Source organism: Gymnoscopelus braueri (assembly GCF_963280865.1).
Source record: "Gymnoscopelus braueri genome assembly, chromosome: 4".
Classification (NCBI taxonomy): Eukaryota; Metazoa; Chordata; class Actinopteri; order Myctophiformes; family Myctophidae; genus Gymnoscopelus; species Gymnoscopelus braueri.
Window position 1 is genome coordinate 36,155,733 of NC_137605.1, and position 17,328 is coordinate 36,173,060.

General features: G+C 41.8%; 1 protein-coding gene across 2 annotated transcripts in view; it reads left to right on the forward strand.

The window, feature by feature from the left end:
• cdkal1 (CDK5 regulatory subunit associated protein 1-like 1) overlaps positions 1-17,328 on the forward strand; it is a 326,254-nt gene that overhangs the window by 31,932 nt on the left and 276,994 nt on the right. For both annotated transcript variants that reach the window (XR_013933115.1, XM_080427624.1), the window contains exon 4: positions 11,031-11,115. Coding sequence is in view for 1 of the 2 variants with exons in the window: in XM_080427624.1 (XP_080283750.1) it covers positions 11,031-11,115 (85 nt within the window). In the remaining variant the exon portion in view is untranslated. The remainder of the gene's footprint in view (positions 1-11,030; positions 11,116-17,328) is intronic.

Genomic DNA, 17,328 nt, shown 5'->3' on the forward strand with positions numbered 1-17,328 from the left:
ACACACACACACACACACACACAGACTTCTCTGCCTGCCTCCCTTGCCCATGTATCAAGTATTAGGCTACACACAGACACCTCTTGCCTGCGTTCCTCATATATCATGTGGTGATGCCGCTGCTTCACCAGAGGGGGAATCACACAGATCTCTGGTCTGGGAAGAAGATCAGGCTGTTCTGTGTCTCTCTCCCTGTTGCTTGGCTCTGGTCTGCTGAACCGTTATCCATCTAGATCCAGAGAGAATGGTTAATAAAAGCGGCTCTCCTGTTGCTTCTGAATTAGGGTTCAGACTGCCATACGGAGTGTGTCCTGGTCCCCACGCTGGCGTCTGTACAAACACATAGACGTTTATATTCCATGTAGTACATGAAGCAGTATGTGTGTATATTACATATGTATGTTTTATTTATACAGTATAGCTGTTTGGGGAGTGTCGGGGAAGTTTGGCAGCTCACTAAGTAGCTCTGCCTGAAATGGAAAATATGATGCTATAAGCTATGATGACAACAGTGGACTCATACGTGATATATCTGTCAGAGGGAGAGAGTACATAAAAGGATCATGTGTTAAAGGTTTATGATGCTTGGAATGGAGTGTCTCCAGAGTCTCTGTTTTCCTACATAAATATAGCAATATCTGACTGCAGTGAACTCTCCAGACCTGCCCCCTTAAAGAAAAAGAAAAAATTCACAGCCCAAAACCCAAGGTACTTTATAATCACTGACAACCCCAAAACCCAAAGCTCTGTCCAGGTGGGGGAGGTCAAAGAACTGTCATCCAGTGTAGTCTCGGTAAGTGCTCCACTTTCCACTGGCAACCAACAGAACTTCCTTTTAGGTCACCATCATTCAACGCAAGGTCCACAATGCAGTGCTACTGTAAGCTGCTACACCGTACACTGTTGTAGAGCTCTTCACGGGTCAAAAAAACAGACTCAAACCGAAATGGTCCCAGGAAATTTAGTCCGAGCCGGTCCGAGATTATTTTCAAATAACGGAATCGAACCCGAGTGGACCCGTGACAATTTGGTCAGATTCCGAGCCGTTCAAATTTTTTTCTTTTTTCCAGAACCGGACCCTAATTGGCTCGGTGAAATTTGTTCCACCCCTTCAAAAAAGTGCATATGAAACTACAAAAATCTTTGTAAATAAATGTGGACTTTATGAAATAATAGCAGACCTGACCAATGACCATTTTATGATCAAAGCTTTGCTTTCACCTCGTCAGATTAATCCATGATTTGCACAGTGGTGTTTTCAAATCAGCCTGGCAGCTGGCTTGCCTTGCAGTATGGTGGTGTGCATGCATTGCGTAGCAATTTTTATTTGTGCACTGCAGTAATCTGATCTTAAACCAGCCTAAAACATCACGCAAGATGCACAGCCATTCATGTCGCTGCTGCACTAACCTGATCCTAGGTCTGTCCAAAACATCACTCACAAGTTAAACAGCACTTCATTGCGTTTCTCTCCTGATTAGTGCAGCCGTGCACTCACACAGTAGGCATACTACGGGTCTTCTCGGATCCACTCAGGTATTACACATAATGATGGACATACCCGAGTTCCAAGGTAATGGCACCGATTCCGACCTGGCACCGAGTGATCATGATAAAACACGGATCCGACCCGTGCGGGTCTCGGGTCCTGTCGGGTATTTTCGGAATCGGGGGGGGGCCCGTGAAGAGCTCTACACTGTAGCTCATGTTACACTGCTGAGGCCATAAGTGATAATCAAACACATGGAATCAATGTAATAACCACAATATTAACCACTTAAATGTACGTGGTTGACTGGAGTCCCCCAGGGATCTATACTAGGTCTGCTCCTTTTTTCCGTCTACAACACATCTCTTAACTGAAAATAGCACATCTACATGCTTGTAGACAGGCCATTTCTGCAGAATGTTAGCCCCCAGAATAGGGATGCTAGGGTTAATAAAGCATGCCACAGTGAATAGTTCCTTTGAATTGAAGTATAAATTGAAGCTCATGTGTCTTGGGCGAGAGTAGTGTCATGTGGGGTCCAACAAAAGAGAGATGCTCCATAGAGAGAGTGAGTAAGATGAAAGAGATGAGTTTTTTCATTTTGAGAAACGAAAGGACGAGGTGGAGGCAGGGACATAGAGAACAAAGAATAAGATTGGGGATGTACGTACAGTGGATATGGTTGTTGAATGAGAGAAAGGAGGGTGGAGGTCTGATGATTGTATGTGTTTGTGTGTGTGTGGGGGACAGGGATAAGAGGACATATAAGATGATAGGTTGAATGAAGGGATGGAGAGAGAGTGTAAGACACTGTTGATGGATGTAGGGTGTTGTGGTAAAATGTCAGGTGTCAGCACGCTTATATGTGCACAACAACACGGATGGAATTATACCCATCTCTCTTTACTTCCTGCCATGCCTGGCAGCGTTTATCTATGTGCATTGATATCACCAGGAAAATACTGTCATTTACTTTCTACCCTCAAAACCATGTTTTTACTCTTCAAATTATAGATGCTGTGCCTTCATTCATTCACGCTCACCCTCCCACTTAAAAATCCTGTCCTTAGTTAACTTTGGAAAGTCACCTCAGGCAATGTTCCTCTTTGAATTTAACGGAGGTAGTTGAGGCTTACATGTTACCCCTTGTTTCTTGGAACTTGACATTTTTTATTAAATATCATTAAAATTCCAATAGTCTTCAGCACACACACATCCATCCAGATGAATAACTGTAAGATGTATTTTTATGAATTCATTTATTCATGGCGGAGGCCTGCAGTATGTCTCATTCTCTCTCTTCTCGCTGTTGGTAGAATATTGATAACATAACCAGGTTTTCCATACTATTGTAATACTTAGGCTTGGCTCCTAATACTTTGTGCAATGCCCAAGCCGAATATGGAAAATAAAATAAAAGAAACGTTTTTTAATATGCAGCGCTCAAGCAAAAAATCTAACAAACAAAAAAAACAATGTGCCTGTCAGTGATAATCTGTGGATGTGCAGCCTCCTAGGCGGTAGATAACTTGTAACAATGTATCCAGTGGTGGAAGAAGTACTTAGATATTTTACTTAAGTAAAAGTAGCAATACCACAAATATAAAAATACTCTGTTACAAGTAAAAGGCCTGTGTTCAAAATGTTACTTGAGTAATAGTACAAAAGTATTGTTATAAAAATATGCTTAAAGTACCAAAAGTAAAAGTACTGAAATGTTTGAAAATAGCCGATCTACAAGCTCACAACGCGTCACACCGCGACGCGTTGTGAGCTTGTAGATCGGCTATTTTCAAATAGCCTATATACAGTATAAAATAGGGCTGAAGTGGTTAATGTATGTTTTATAATATAATAATTTATATCTGCAAAGTAACTAGAAACTAAAAGTTTGTAAATAATTGTAAAATACAATATTTGCCTCTAAGAGGTAGTGGAATAGAAGTAAAGGTATTAAAAATACCTCAAAATTGTACCTAAGTACAGTACTTGAGTACAGTGAATGTACATAGTTACTTTACACCACTGTTACCATGCACGTTCTGTTCCTGGTAATTTTGTGGCTAAACTCTGTATCGCACGCTGGGCTGAATTGTGTCGAGTTAAAAATGACTACCGGTAAGTTAGAATAACATTAATGTTGCGGGTAAAAAATAATCACCTATCTGGAAAGATTCATCATTGTGTGTGTATGTTTTCTTTTTCTTTTTTCTCTGTGTCTGTCTTTCTTTCTTCCGGCCTCACCTCTCGTCTTTTTCAGTCCATCCCTTCCTATTTGGTATTAACACCTACTCCCTAACCCCGTCTCTGAATCTCCATTGGGAGCCGCATGATTGAAATGTGTATGTTTGACCTTGCACACCCACACATACATATACACTGACCCCAGGTGCAGCACTTTCAATTTCCCCTCTGTCTCCTGTGTGATTTGGTTCTGGGTTGAATATAGGGTGAATATGACACACGCACACAGACTGTCGTGCGCACAACAGAGCTAACCCTTTGAATTAGGTTTGGTCCTTGTGGGTCAGTTGTTTGTGAGTCAGAAACAAATGAGATATGGTACACATTCCCCCCTCCCACTGCACACACACACACACACACACACGCACACGCACACACAGATGTGCACAGTTCTGTCATCAGTAGTACAGTAGTGTAATGCATTTCTGATATTGGAGAAAAACACTATGGTATGCTCACAAACACTCACAAAACGGCATGATTGAAATGTGTATGTGTGACCTTTGCGTGTGCGTGCGCAAGACCCCCCCCCCCCACCGCCTACACATACACACACAAACTCTCTCTCACACTCAGGGAAGCCTATTTATTTGAGGGTCAGCTCTTGTGTTCCAGTGGAAAATATATTTGTTATATTGGCTAAAATATAAGAAGGCTTTTTCATCTGTGAACTGCCAAGTGACTGACTGTCGGTCTCAAAAAATGTTATTAGGTCAATCACCTGGGGTTTGTGGACTGCTGCTGTGTGTGTGTGTTTGTGTGCATGTATGCGTGCATGAGGGTCATTGGTTGCTGGTCCACAAGTAAGCAAGCCGATGTACAGAAGGAAAGTAATATGGTGGTGGTAGTAATTATCGCTATTGATATAGCCAAGGTCACAGTCACAATAGTCTTGCTGAATACAGTTGCAGAATAACTCAAAATACGTACTTTTGTCTGAGACCCCCACAAAGCACTCTGGAAAATAGATAAACAAAACGTTGTTATTTGGTGTTGACTACTAGACCTTCGAACCTTCACTCACACACATTCGTTAAAATGCATGAAGAATGCATGCGTGTGCAGTTGTGCACGCCTGTGTGCATGCATTCGTGTGTGTGCTTGCCTGTATTGTGCTTGCATAAATATTATATTTTCTTGCAGAAAAGGAAAAGCCTTTATGTCAGATGTGTCATTGCCTCCAAGACTTAGTTAGTATTCCATCTGAATCTTTCAGGCTAAGATATACTTGACAACAGCGATCGGTTCAAAGACTTGACAGCTCTTAACCCATTAAGACCGGGAACGCATCTGTCATTTTTAGATTTCTTTGGCTATTCAAAAATAGCACTCGGTGCCGCGCTATGAACTTGTTTATCTGCTATTTTTTTATAGCCAAAGTATAAAATATGGATAAAGTGGTTACACGGATGCGTTCCCTGTTTGAATGGGTTAAAGGGGCCTGAAAACCTAGGCTTATTTTGTAGTATGATTTCCAGTTCTGGTTAAAAGCTACTGGGTGTGTATTAGATTTAGGTGTGTCGATGTGCATTGACAATACTGTTGACTAACTGTCCATGCACATTGGTATGGTACATCCATGGCAAACTTAAATCTAACGCATCAATTTATTAATTTACCATTAATTTGCCTGCCATGTTTTTTTATCTGCTGTAGTTTTTAACCTGAACTAGAAAACAACTTCAACAAAATCAGCCTAGGTTTCATGCCCCTTTTTAAAGGGATTACAATTACTTATTTTCTATCAATTACACACCCCAATGAAACCTTGAATTCATGGATTTTTTTTTGTTTTTGTCGCATTCATAAGCCAATAATTTCATGACCGGCGGAAAGATGATGTGAGTAATCGATTGAAAAACAGTCATTTTGGGAGTGAACTATCCCTTTAAGCATAGAGAGGGCTGGAGACATCACTGACCGTTTCCTTGTGGTGTTCTAATCAGGATCAATGTTAACCTCATTGATTTGTCACTATACGAAGCATTTTCAGCATTAAGCCTGTTGGCATTTGGCACATTAATGGGATGACAAGTCCTCTTCTTGCATGTCTGTCTTCCTGCACCTCCCTCTAACCTCTCCTTCCTCCAATTCTCCTCCTCTCCTTCCCTTCCTCTTTATCTCCCCATGCACTCTTGAGTCCCAGGCTCCTGTGTTATTAATAACATTGATTTCTGTTCTTGCCTCTATATAAGCCATAATATACCCCGCCACCTAATGGAGATCAGCTGATTAATGCTACACACACTCAGTACATTATACGAACAAATAGGGGAGACAAACACAGATATGCGCATTTAGTGTTTCCTCTAGAATGGAGCGGTGCTGTACAATTTCTTTCTGGTGCTAGCAGACGGTCTAAGGGACGCTGGGACCCTTCTGAGCTTTAAGTACATACAGCACATTTATGAGCATAGAGAATGTCTAGTTTACATGAGATATCTCAAGATTTAGGAAAGAAAATAAATATGTAAGCTGGACACGACACCAGCTTACTAAGGAGTTTTGGTTGAAGGACTTTTTTTTTTTTTTTTTTTACCGCTGCTGCTAAATGCAGATAGGTGAAACACTTTTACACACAACCCATTAACCTCCAAATAGTTTCAGATAAATGATAAATTAACTGTCTGGTGAGACATTTCCCTACTATCACGTCCTCACACTATTGGCTCAGCAACCATGCTATGCAAATGTTAAGCAAATCACTGGCTGCAGTGACATACCTATGCAAATCATATGGAAATATGTTCTTTTTCAGGTATTTCTCAACTCAGCATCTTTTCTCAGTTCTCACATAGTTGGCATTTATTGAAGTTCACCTGCTCACATACCTGAGGCAATGTTCATGCACATACATAGATACCCTATGTCACACAACCATTGAGTTCTGCTTTAGATTAGACACTCAAAATAATAGATAAGCACTCACAGTTGGGGTTCCTGGAAAGATGTCGCTGTTCTAAGTTTTTATTAAATTCCATCACTCCCATGAACCAAATATTGAGTCCTTCTAAAATATACATATTGTTTTCACAAAATATACTGTACATACTGTAAGATTAAGGATGAATTCAGATACTTTTGTCGCTCCGAAGCCCTCTTTTCTAACTAAAAGAGGCTGCTACAGGTGCCAGAACAACCTCATTAAAGGAGTAGTTCACCCCAAAAATGTCTTAGGAATGCGACAAAATCAAAAAAATCTCCATGAATTCAATGCTTCATGGGGTGTGCAATTGATAGAAAATAAGAATTGTTTTGGGTGAACTACTCCTTTTTAAAGGCACCAGTTTCACACACCCTCAGTTGGGTAAATCAAATGAGGTGGATCTCGGGATCACCATGGAAAGGGCAGGGATCCAATATGGATCTAGGATTTCATGTGGCCAGCCTGTAGATGTCAGTAATCTATGATGTAAGTTGAAACATTGATAACGTTGGTTGTAATGGACTGTTAATCAATTATCATAAATAATCATTATAAAGAACACCTGTGTCTGGTTCTTACCAGCACACTGAGGAAGGCTTCAGAGCTGAAAATGTGAACATATTAATGAAATGAGAAGAAACTGAGTTTGGAATACTCCTGTTTATTTTATCACTACCATGAATTCAAACTCCCATCATGGATTGAACTGTTGATTGCGTTTCCTAGTATTTATAACTTTCCAGATAATCTCCTTGTCTACCCCCTTAAGACTGTTGGTGAATAACTGTTCTGCTCTACTAGCTTAGATAGCACAGGGAGTTCCCATGGAGCCTGAAGTGTTGATTTAGTTTGATCGTGCATTTGACTCACTGTTCAGTCACAGCTGGACCTCTTGGGCCATAGTTACTTAATGCCCATAATATGGGCATTAATGGCTCATATATTTAATACTGTCTACCTACTGTCATATAATAATTATATGACAGTAGGTGTGGGAAAATGGTAAATGTATACACCAACATACATAAATTTACCATAGCATAAATACTTTTTTTGCTCTCTAGTAACTGTTTCCTGCCGGAGAATGTGTCTTCCTCAGGCTCTTCTATAAAACAACACATCAAGCTCCCTCACCTAGATAAAACATGTTGCTCCACACACACACACACACATACGCACACGCGCACGCACACTACATTAACCCTGGCTCCTATAGCTCTGTAAAACAAACACAGTAACACTCAGTGGGTGCCAAGCTCTGCAGTTGTAGCCTGGGGCCCTATCCATATCTCCCACTGTCGCGGCCTAAACAGTGACCCTAAACTACCTCTAAAATAAACACACCCAGTCAATGGCTTTCTAAGAGCTAGATTACGGCTATGTTAACAACCAAATCCAGTGGGATTGAATCCAGGGAACGGATCGGTTCAAGAAATCTAAATGGAAGATAAAAAAAAAACTAAAGACAGCATTACTGGCAGAGTGGAAACAAAACTCTTAACAAACATTTAGGAAGGTTGTCATCATCATGCTGAAGCAGGGAAATCCATTGAAGGTGTTTATTGATGGCGTCTTCATCTATAAATGCCTATGGTTTCCACTAAATGGTTACATCAACTGCCCTGCTCACTGACCTTCCTACATCTGATCATCCTCATTGTTAATTTAACTCTGTGTATACAAATAGAACTAAATGGAACTGTACAGGTCCATTTGGTTCCAATTTGTACACTCAAGGGTTTTACATTGCACTGATCTGTCGGCGAGGTACAATAGCAAAAAAGGTACACCAAATGTATACCTTTTTCTTCCCACACTGCAACTCACTGACACTATTATTTGTAAGTAAGTAAGTAGCCTTGTCGAGCCATGAGGCCCATAGGGCAGGAGCCCTGTTTCTGTAGCGTGAGGCAGCTTGATGTACAAGTGCATCCCCTGGACATGACGCTAGTGTGTTGCAGGGACTTACCCCCAATCCAACCCTTGATGCTGAGTGCCAAGCAGGGAGGCACTGGGTCCCATTTTTCAGAGTCTTTGGTACGACCCGGCCGGGGATCGAGCCCCAAACTCCCAGTCTCAGGGACTATTATTTGGGTGAAGGGTAAATTATAAAAGATAACTGGTTGAGTATTTATTTGCTAAGTATATCTAAGCTAATTAATTGTGGTGATATTAACAAACAAGGACAGAACTTTCTTCCAAAGTGGATACAGTTTTGAAGAGATCTTACATTAATGGGAGCGCTCCTGAAGGATTGACTGGCTAACTGGTTAGGAGGATACATAGTGGAGATACATTCAGCTTAAAACATTGATTTACAGTAAACAAAAATGAAACACATTAGTACTGTATACAACACCTGCACCTCTAGTCGAGTCAGCAGGTTTAAAAAAAGACCTACTGCAGTTCTGCAAGATGACAGTGACTTATTGGTCAGTGACAGGAAAGGGTGCAAAGAGAGTTCAGGGTTTCTGTTAGCTTGGAATCCCCATCGATGATGTCATTGGGAGGCAAGTTCCTGAGCTGAACATAACCCACCAATGAGACGCAGAGTGGGTAGACAGAAATTGTCCCATCTTACCACGAGCATTAGTGAAGACCAATAGTATTAAGATAAGATAAAAAATGGGTTAAGTGCTCCTTTTTAAGAGGAATTTAAAGTACTCTAGCAACTACCATAAATGCATTTTCTTTTAGAAGGGAGGGACAGAAATGTTTTTATTGGCCCAATTTTATTCAGTGTGAAGTCTTCGTGATGGGGTCCAGTTCTTTATATCTTACAGGAAGATCCCTGTGTGTGTGTGTGTGTGTGTGTGTGTGTGGGGGTGTGTGTGTGGGGGTGTGTGTGTGTGTGTGTGTGTGTGTGTGGGGGTGTAAGACAAATAATGGATGCTTCTTTTCCAGCTGAAGTCATAGATGCACACACACACACCTCCAAATAAATGTGATATTTTTTGTTTCAAGGCCAATCTTATAGTTATGTGGTCTTTCAATGCATAGCCCTGCCCCAAGCAATGCAATCTCCCCTCAAGACGCTCACTCACTCACTCACTCACTCGCTCGCTGTCAGCAGCCAGTAACACATCGTTCAAGTCAGAGAACCAACAGTGAGTCATGTTCAAAACCTCATATCAGGGGCTACCCCATATCTGAAAGGCAGAATGCCTTACAGCATTTCCCAGGTTCGACTCCTAACTGACTGGACCATTTGCGGTGTCTTTCCCCTGCTCTCTGTCCGCATTTCCTGTCTCGTTCTTCACTGAGTCTATCTGAATTTCAAAAGCTGTGCGTTCCAACAAACACAATTTGACATGCTAGTGCAGTGACAAAGACCGCCCTCCCGTTCAGCTCCCATAAACAACTCCTACATGTTGGTCAGGGGTGCCTGTCAGCAGGGGTGTTGAACTATGAGGAATGCCTACCAGTGAGGAGACGTGGTTTCAATACCATCCCTATGACCAACCAGTCCAAAGACCAACCAGTAGGGGTCAGCAGTGATGAGATTACACACGTGTGTGGGGAAATCAGGGAACTGGCATAACAACTAAATTGTTTTGGGGGGGTCGGAGAGGGGGCGTGGAGAAGATGGGTGTTGAGTTGAGCCAAGGTGAGGTTTGACAGGTTACCTCCCCTCTCTGTGCATGTTGTGACCCACTGTGAGTGTGATTGCATGCAACAGAAAATGTGTATATTTGTGTACGTGTTTGTGTGTGGTATTGAGGACCAGCCAGGGTTATTGTTAATGCTTGACCGGTGCAGCCAATTCAATGTGTTAGGGTGTGTGTGTTTGTGTGTGTGTGTGTGTGTGCATGCTTGACTGCGGCAGGGGAGTGGATCCTAAGTGAAATATCTGGTTCAACGTGCCGTAAAGGAGCTACTGTAGCTCTACACCGCCACCAATGCGATAACCCCTCAGTGTGCGTGTGTGCATGTGTGAGTGTGTGTATTTGACAGCTCTCCAGGCAGTGCAAAGCAAGGCCTGCCACCATCCACTGGAGTAGCAGCTGAGCCTGGCATCACAAGACACCATACTCTGCTCTGTTGCTGCGTTTTAGCTGACTCTGCGTGTGTGTGTGTGTGTTTGTGCGTGCGCGGCTGTGTGTATGTGTGTCAATTTGTAAACGGCACAATTTCTGTTTTTAAATGGGCATGCCTATTTAGTTCTGTTATTTATTAAAATCTGTTATTTGAACATTTGATGGATGGTTGGTTCTTGGCAACTACCTAGGGTAAATGTAATGAAAATGACTGTTTCTATTAGTTTCATCGTGTGCCATCTGTGCGGAACAACCCCACTATTTGGTGTTTATTATTTTGTTATATATAATTTGTTATTGATGATTAGTATCTCTCTTCTTCCTTTCTCTACAGATGACCCCTCAGAAGCAGAGGTGTGGTTGTTGAATAGCTGCACTGTGAAGAACCCAGCAGAGGACCACTTCCGAAACTCTATAAAGTACTTACTGACACACACACACACACACACACACTCTCTCACACACACACACACACACACACACACACACACACACACACACACACTCACACTCACACTCACTCTGATTCCGCTTTCGTCATCTCTCCTTAGTCCTTCTCTCATCTCCTACTCCTTAAAGGACCTCTTTCTCTAGTCCTCCATCCTCCTCTCTGTCCCTCTTTTGTCAACAGCAATATAAACATGATTAGGTGTGTGTGTGTGTGTGTGTGTGTGTGTGTGTGTATTTGTGCATTTGTGTGTGTGCAATGTGCATGCGGGCATGTGGGTTACCCAGCGTATGTTCTGCCATTCCCCCCATGTCAACTGCCACACTAGTGGTCGCTCACTGCACCGCGATACGCACTAATACAGATTTGCATAAAAAGAGAGAGATTAAGCTAGAAACTGTTTAGCATTTTGATTATTTTCCCTTCAGCTGGGGCACACACGTCTGGAGTACTGGATAGACGTTGTGTGTGTGTGTGATCATGATTTATGGTTTTGACAACAGTGTTAACCTTGGCTGTAGCTTTAGTGGTGGTGTGTTGTCTGAATTGCAAATTTTATTGATGCAAAGTTAAATTATTTCATCAAACAAGCCAATGGAAGTCAACATATAAGAATGAATTAATATAACAGATGTGAATGTGGCACTTGAATTTTGGAATCCACTGTCCCTCTGGGATGTAGTCTTAATTCTTGACCCGGCCGACAGGATACTTTCAGGGTATGATGTTTATTGTTAGTTAAACATTAATATCAGCAAACATAAGCACTCTGTAGTTGAATAGATATGTATTTGTTATGTCTTTGATATATTAGTATACTTTGCTATCTGTTGCTAGTACAGTATATCAATTATTTATTTATTTACTAGGCCAACTTTGCAATATACAAATATAAAACAGTGCGGTATTTCCATCGCATTACTGTAATGTTTGGTTAATGTGTTTTTGAAGCTTTTCTATACTCTATATTAATACTTTAGAGATATGCAGCGCACATGAAACCACCGGGGTTTTCATGTGCGCTGCATATCTCTAAAGTATTAATATAGAATTTTACCACCAAAATTTGGTTTTCAGACCAGCCCTCACTACAAACTGGTTTGATGCAGGGCACGCAACCCGGATAGGATGCGATGGCACACACCTAACGCCAATCAGCACCTCCTCAGAGACGTGCTTAACCACCTGATATGAATGCATATATATGCATGAATTTAATGAGGCTCTGAGCTGGGCAACAGACCAGCGTGGGACAGCCAGACTAACGGGAAGTAAATAAAGCCAGCTTGTGCACGTGAAACGGTGTTATTCGGGCTGCTCGCTCAAGCACGTGTGTGTGCATACACACACACACGCGACGCACGTGTCACTGTCATAGTTTTTACTTTAGTCTAGGCAGAGAACTTTTATTGGGGCTGCTCACACAGCCCCCATATAATAGTTGTTTTGTGTCGCTGTGAAACCACACCGTGGAACGTGTGGAATTGGGTCTTTAAAACCAGGGAAAGACGACGCTTCATGATATTGCCATATCCAAAATCCCAGACGATATTTAGTCTCATATCAGTATTGATAATATCGCCCAATATAGCCCAGCCCTAGAGTGTGCCATGAGTGAATACACACATTTTAGGCTTTCACTTTTTAGTTTGGCACTTAATTTGCGATGTGCTAAAGGTGCGTTAAGTGTTAGAAGGAGAAATATATTAACTGTCACACAGCACTTTTCAATATCAGTCTTAAATCATAAAATCTGGAATAACTTGTTGAAAGCAAACGTGCAATTTAGAAATTCTGCAATCTTCCTCTGCTATTTGTTGTAGTTACATTCGTCCAATTTTATACAATGAGGTTTTGATTTGGACTGCAGGAAATAACACGCTTCAACTCCTTGAAAATGTCTATCCTCTGTTGAATAAGACTTGGTGGAATTCACCCTGCTGTAATGCTAATGCAATTAATGTTCTATTCACTGGCAAGGACACAAACACACAGTCTTAAACACTCAACACAGAAATCAGTTGACACTCACATGATGGAGAGAGAGAGAGAAAGAGAGAGAATCAGGTGGTGAAAGAAAAGAAAGAGGAAAGCGTGATTGATGGAGGGAATTCACACTCCTTCATTAGAATATCCAGGCTTTATTTATTTTTCTCCATTCAGCCTCCACTCACATGATTGAGAGAAAGACAGTTAGGAGCTCAGTGAGAAGAGAGGGAGGGAGGGGGAGAGAGAGAGAGAGAGAGAGAGAGAGGAGGGTTACAGCCACACTCTGACCGCATTGTGCTCAGTCACACGCTGGCCATAACGCCTGCACCTCCTGGCACCACACACACACACACACACACACACACACACACTGGCACCAGCTGGCACAGCGCGTGAGCATACCCGCTATTTGTTAGGCACACCTTGTCCTTCCAGCCCAGCGGTCTGCCAGCGACTGTCAGTGGCGATATTTTCCTCGGCTCCCTGCTTCTAACCACAGTGATCTGGAGAGGTGGACCCAGGCTATGGCCACACACACACACACACACACACACACACACACACACACACACACACACACACACACACACACACACACACACACACACACACACACACACACACACACACACACACAGAGTGACACGCTGTGCTCAATGCCTTGCTCAGCCTTATGGGCTTAGCAGGGCTCTATTTTCATTAAAGGCAGAGACGGGGTCACTACCTATGCCAGGAGGGTAATGTTGCACGAGACAGGCCAGACCACCCTCTATGTTGGACGGTTTATCTGTGGGCGAGAGAGCGAGAACCTGTGCAAAGAGTGATTGGTATTAAAGGGATTATCTGACTTAAGGGGTTCTTTTTATTTAGTCTTTAGTCTTTTATTTACTTGTGTTAATTGTTGTTTTACTTACTTTTGACCACTTAAACCCTATGCTTAGTTGACCGGGGTAACCCAGGGCTCTATACGTGGTCCGCTCCTTTCCCCCCCATCTACACCAAATCTCTTTGCCGAAAATACGTGATCTACAAGCTCATCATAACGTAACACAATGTGAATTTGTAGACGTGCTATATTTGCCGAATGTCGGCCACAGAATACTAGGGCACCATGGTTCATGGGTGGTTAAAATCTGTGCACTTTTATAATGAGTTAAAAACCCATGCTCTGCAGTTTATTGCTCTCATTATGAGATCCAAAGTACTCTACTGCAGGTAACCTGCATTGATGAGCATTCCCATATTGGCCTATATTCTAAACACTGTGTAGTGTGTGCACTTATTAAGAGTGCCATGTTTATCTGTGTGCGCACATACACACATATAAACACACTGTGTGTGTGTGTGAGTGTGTGTGTGTTAAATCAAATCTCCTGCCCGATATGTATGGGACACCTATTCACCCCTCGTAAATGAGCTGAAGGTCTTTAAATTTAAGTAATGGGAGGGGGGGATTCACCAGTCTGCAATCATTGTTTAGAGAGAGACAAAGAAAAGCATATCTACTTCTTCTGGAGAATTGGGGCTTAGTTGGCTGCATCTGTACATGTGTGGCTGTGGGATGCAGTGGTGTGTTGTTGATGGGGTGTTTGTGTGCTGTTGAGAGTGGGAGGGGTCAGGTGTACATTCTTGCTTGGAAGTGTGTTTTGTGAGGGGATGTCTGTGTCTTTATGAGGGTTGATGCATTTTTACTAACCTTTCAAGAGCCACCGAATATTTCGCTCCAGGACGATCGACACACTGATTTATACATATCAATTTGGGTGTCCTTGACATGAAAAAGTTTTGAACACACTTAAAAGTTGTTGTTTATTAAGAGAATGGTTCCGTCTGTTCTTTCTGACATTATGGCCTTGATTATTGGTAACCCAGTAACCCACCGCCTTCGCTGGGTTCTGCCTTCTGTTTTTAGAAGGACGGCTCCGCATGTGTGGTTGTTTGCTTTCATTTCTTTTCAGTACTCAGAGATACTGTAAGTAGACATGCATGGCTGGAGTCTTAACGAGAAAGAGAGTTTGGAAAGCTTCCAGCTTCTTCAAGTGATGCCGTGCTCTGCCCCTTCGTTCAACTGGAGCTCTGCACCACAAGCCTGCTCAGTAGAAGAAAATGCTAATAGATTGTCTTCTGAATGCTAAAAAGTAAATTAGTGTGTGTGTGTGTGTGTGTGTGTGTGCGCGCGTGTGTGTGAAGACGCTGAAATCTATAGCGTAATTCAATGTTGGAGACCTCTCAAATCAATGAACGCAGAATGCATAAGAGAAACAGTTGCTCAACAGCATGTAATTAAACTGTGTGTGTGTGAGTGAGTGTGTGTTTGTGTCAGTTGTGTGTGCACTGTGCATGTGTGAGTGGTTTCTACCCATGGCTGTCTGTGGTAATTTGTATGATCAAGGGAATGTAAGCTTAACGAATTAGAACCCAACTTGGAATTCCATACTTCTGTTTTCAAAATACACCCAATTCCCACACTATATTTGCATTCATTTCAATATTGTGTTAATATTCATGAGCAAACCATAAGAAAGAAAAATCATTAATGTTAATTGAAAAGGGACACGCAACGCACAAATTGAACTCTTGGAACAAGTCCAAGACTACAGTATATGTGCTGCTGTTAATGTGCATATTTATAGCAGAGTTGTAGCCTATCTTTGAAATTGCATGCATAATGGTCTTTGAGAAATAGTTTGTTTATTGATTTTAGACTATGGAATTTAGACCTTATAGAGACAAATTTGTATTGGAATAGTGGGCCTCAGTGGGCCTCAGTTGGCCTTTTGTTACCATCAACAGTACTGTAGGAATTGTGCAAAAGAAAAGGCTTTCATCTTCTGATTTTGGGACATTCTTGGTTAAATCATGTTAAACCCACTAAAAGAAAAAATACATTTTGTTAAGGTTTTTAGGTTTATAAAAACAATTACTTAAAACAACCCCAGTGCTGTTTTAATTTTGACTAATAAAGTATTCAATCAATCAAATAAAGGATTTATCCACCACTGCACATTAAAAAAACAGGAGACCAATCCGTATTCCTCAAAGATCTTGATCCTCACTCCTGCAATCGTTTAGAGATCTGATTTTGATTGAGTTATGACAATCAAATACAGACCTCTGAACCTTCCGTGTGCATAAAATCCTAGAATGGTTACTTAAGCCATAGTCTCCACTTTTGGACTGGTCTGATATTAACAATACTAGGTCTATGATGGTTTGATCAATGGTTAATTGATGTAAATAAAATAGGTCGCAAAAAAATTCTCAGAAGAAAGAGCAAATGGAAGAGTCTTTCTTTAAGGACATTGGTGTTAAAAACCTCCAGGACTCCAACAGTGCTGAACATTCACTGTTATTCTGGCTGTTAGCCTTTATTTGATGCTTAGTAACATGGTGACTGAACTTAGTTCAGTGAATTTTGTGCCATTGATCTTTCACCATGGTTTGGAGAAGGCCAAGGGTCCTGGCTTGGCATTTCAAATCATTAAAGTGCCCTGAAACTAAATTCACATGCTATTCCAATCGACCTTAAGTAAGGTTGTAATCTGTGATAGATACTGCACATGTTCAAGGGGCAGAACTCAAAGCTGTTCTGTTAACAAGGACTGCTGTGTGTATCTGTAAAATGAATCTATTCTTTTGGGCCGATTGAAACCATGTCACACGACCACGTCATGAAATGCGTGGGCATGGCCTTAGAGGAAGTTGTATTGCATTAACTGGCACTGAATGATTGACTTCATCTTCAGAAATGTTACTTCATCAGAAAACGTCAGCAAATCAAAAACAAAATAAACTCTGAAATGACCTTTCAAGCTGTTTACCATACCCGCATTCTTCCATTTGCAAGTCTCACACGCACACACACGCGCGCACCCACACACACACACACACACACACACACACACACACACACACACACACACACACACACACACACACACACACACACACACACACACACACACACACACACGCTGCCTGTGGCTGATTTTGGTCCAACTCTGGGATTGGCATTTAATCTGTCAGTTCTGCTGGGCATTAGCCTATATTCTTAGAACGGGGAAACGTGTGTGTGTGCGCACACACACACACACACACACACACACACACACACACACACACACACACACACACACACACACACACACACACACACACACTCTGGTGGTATAAACAGAAAGTAGCAGACCCCAGT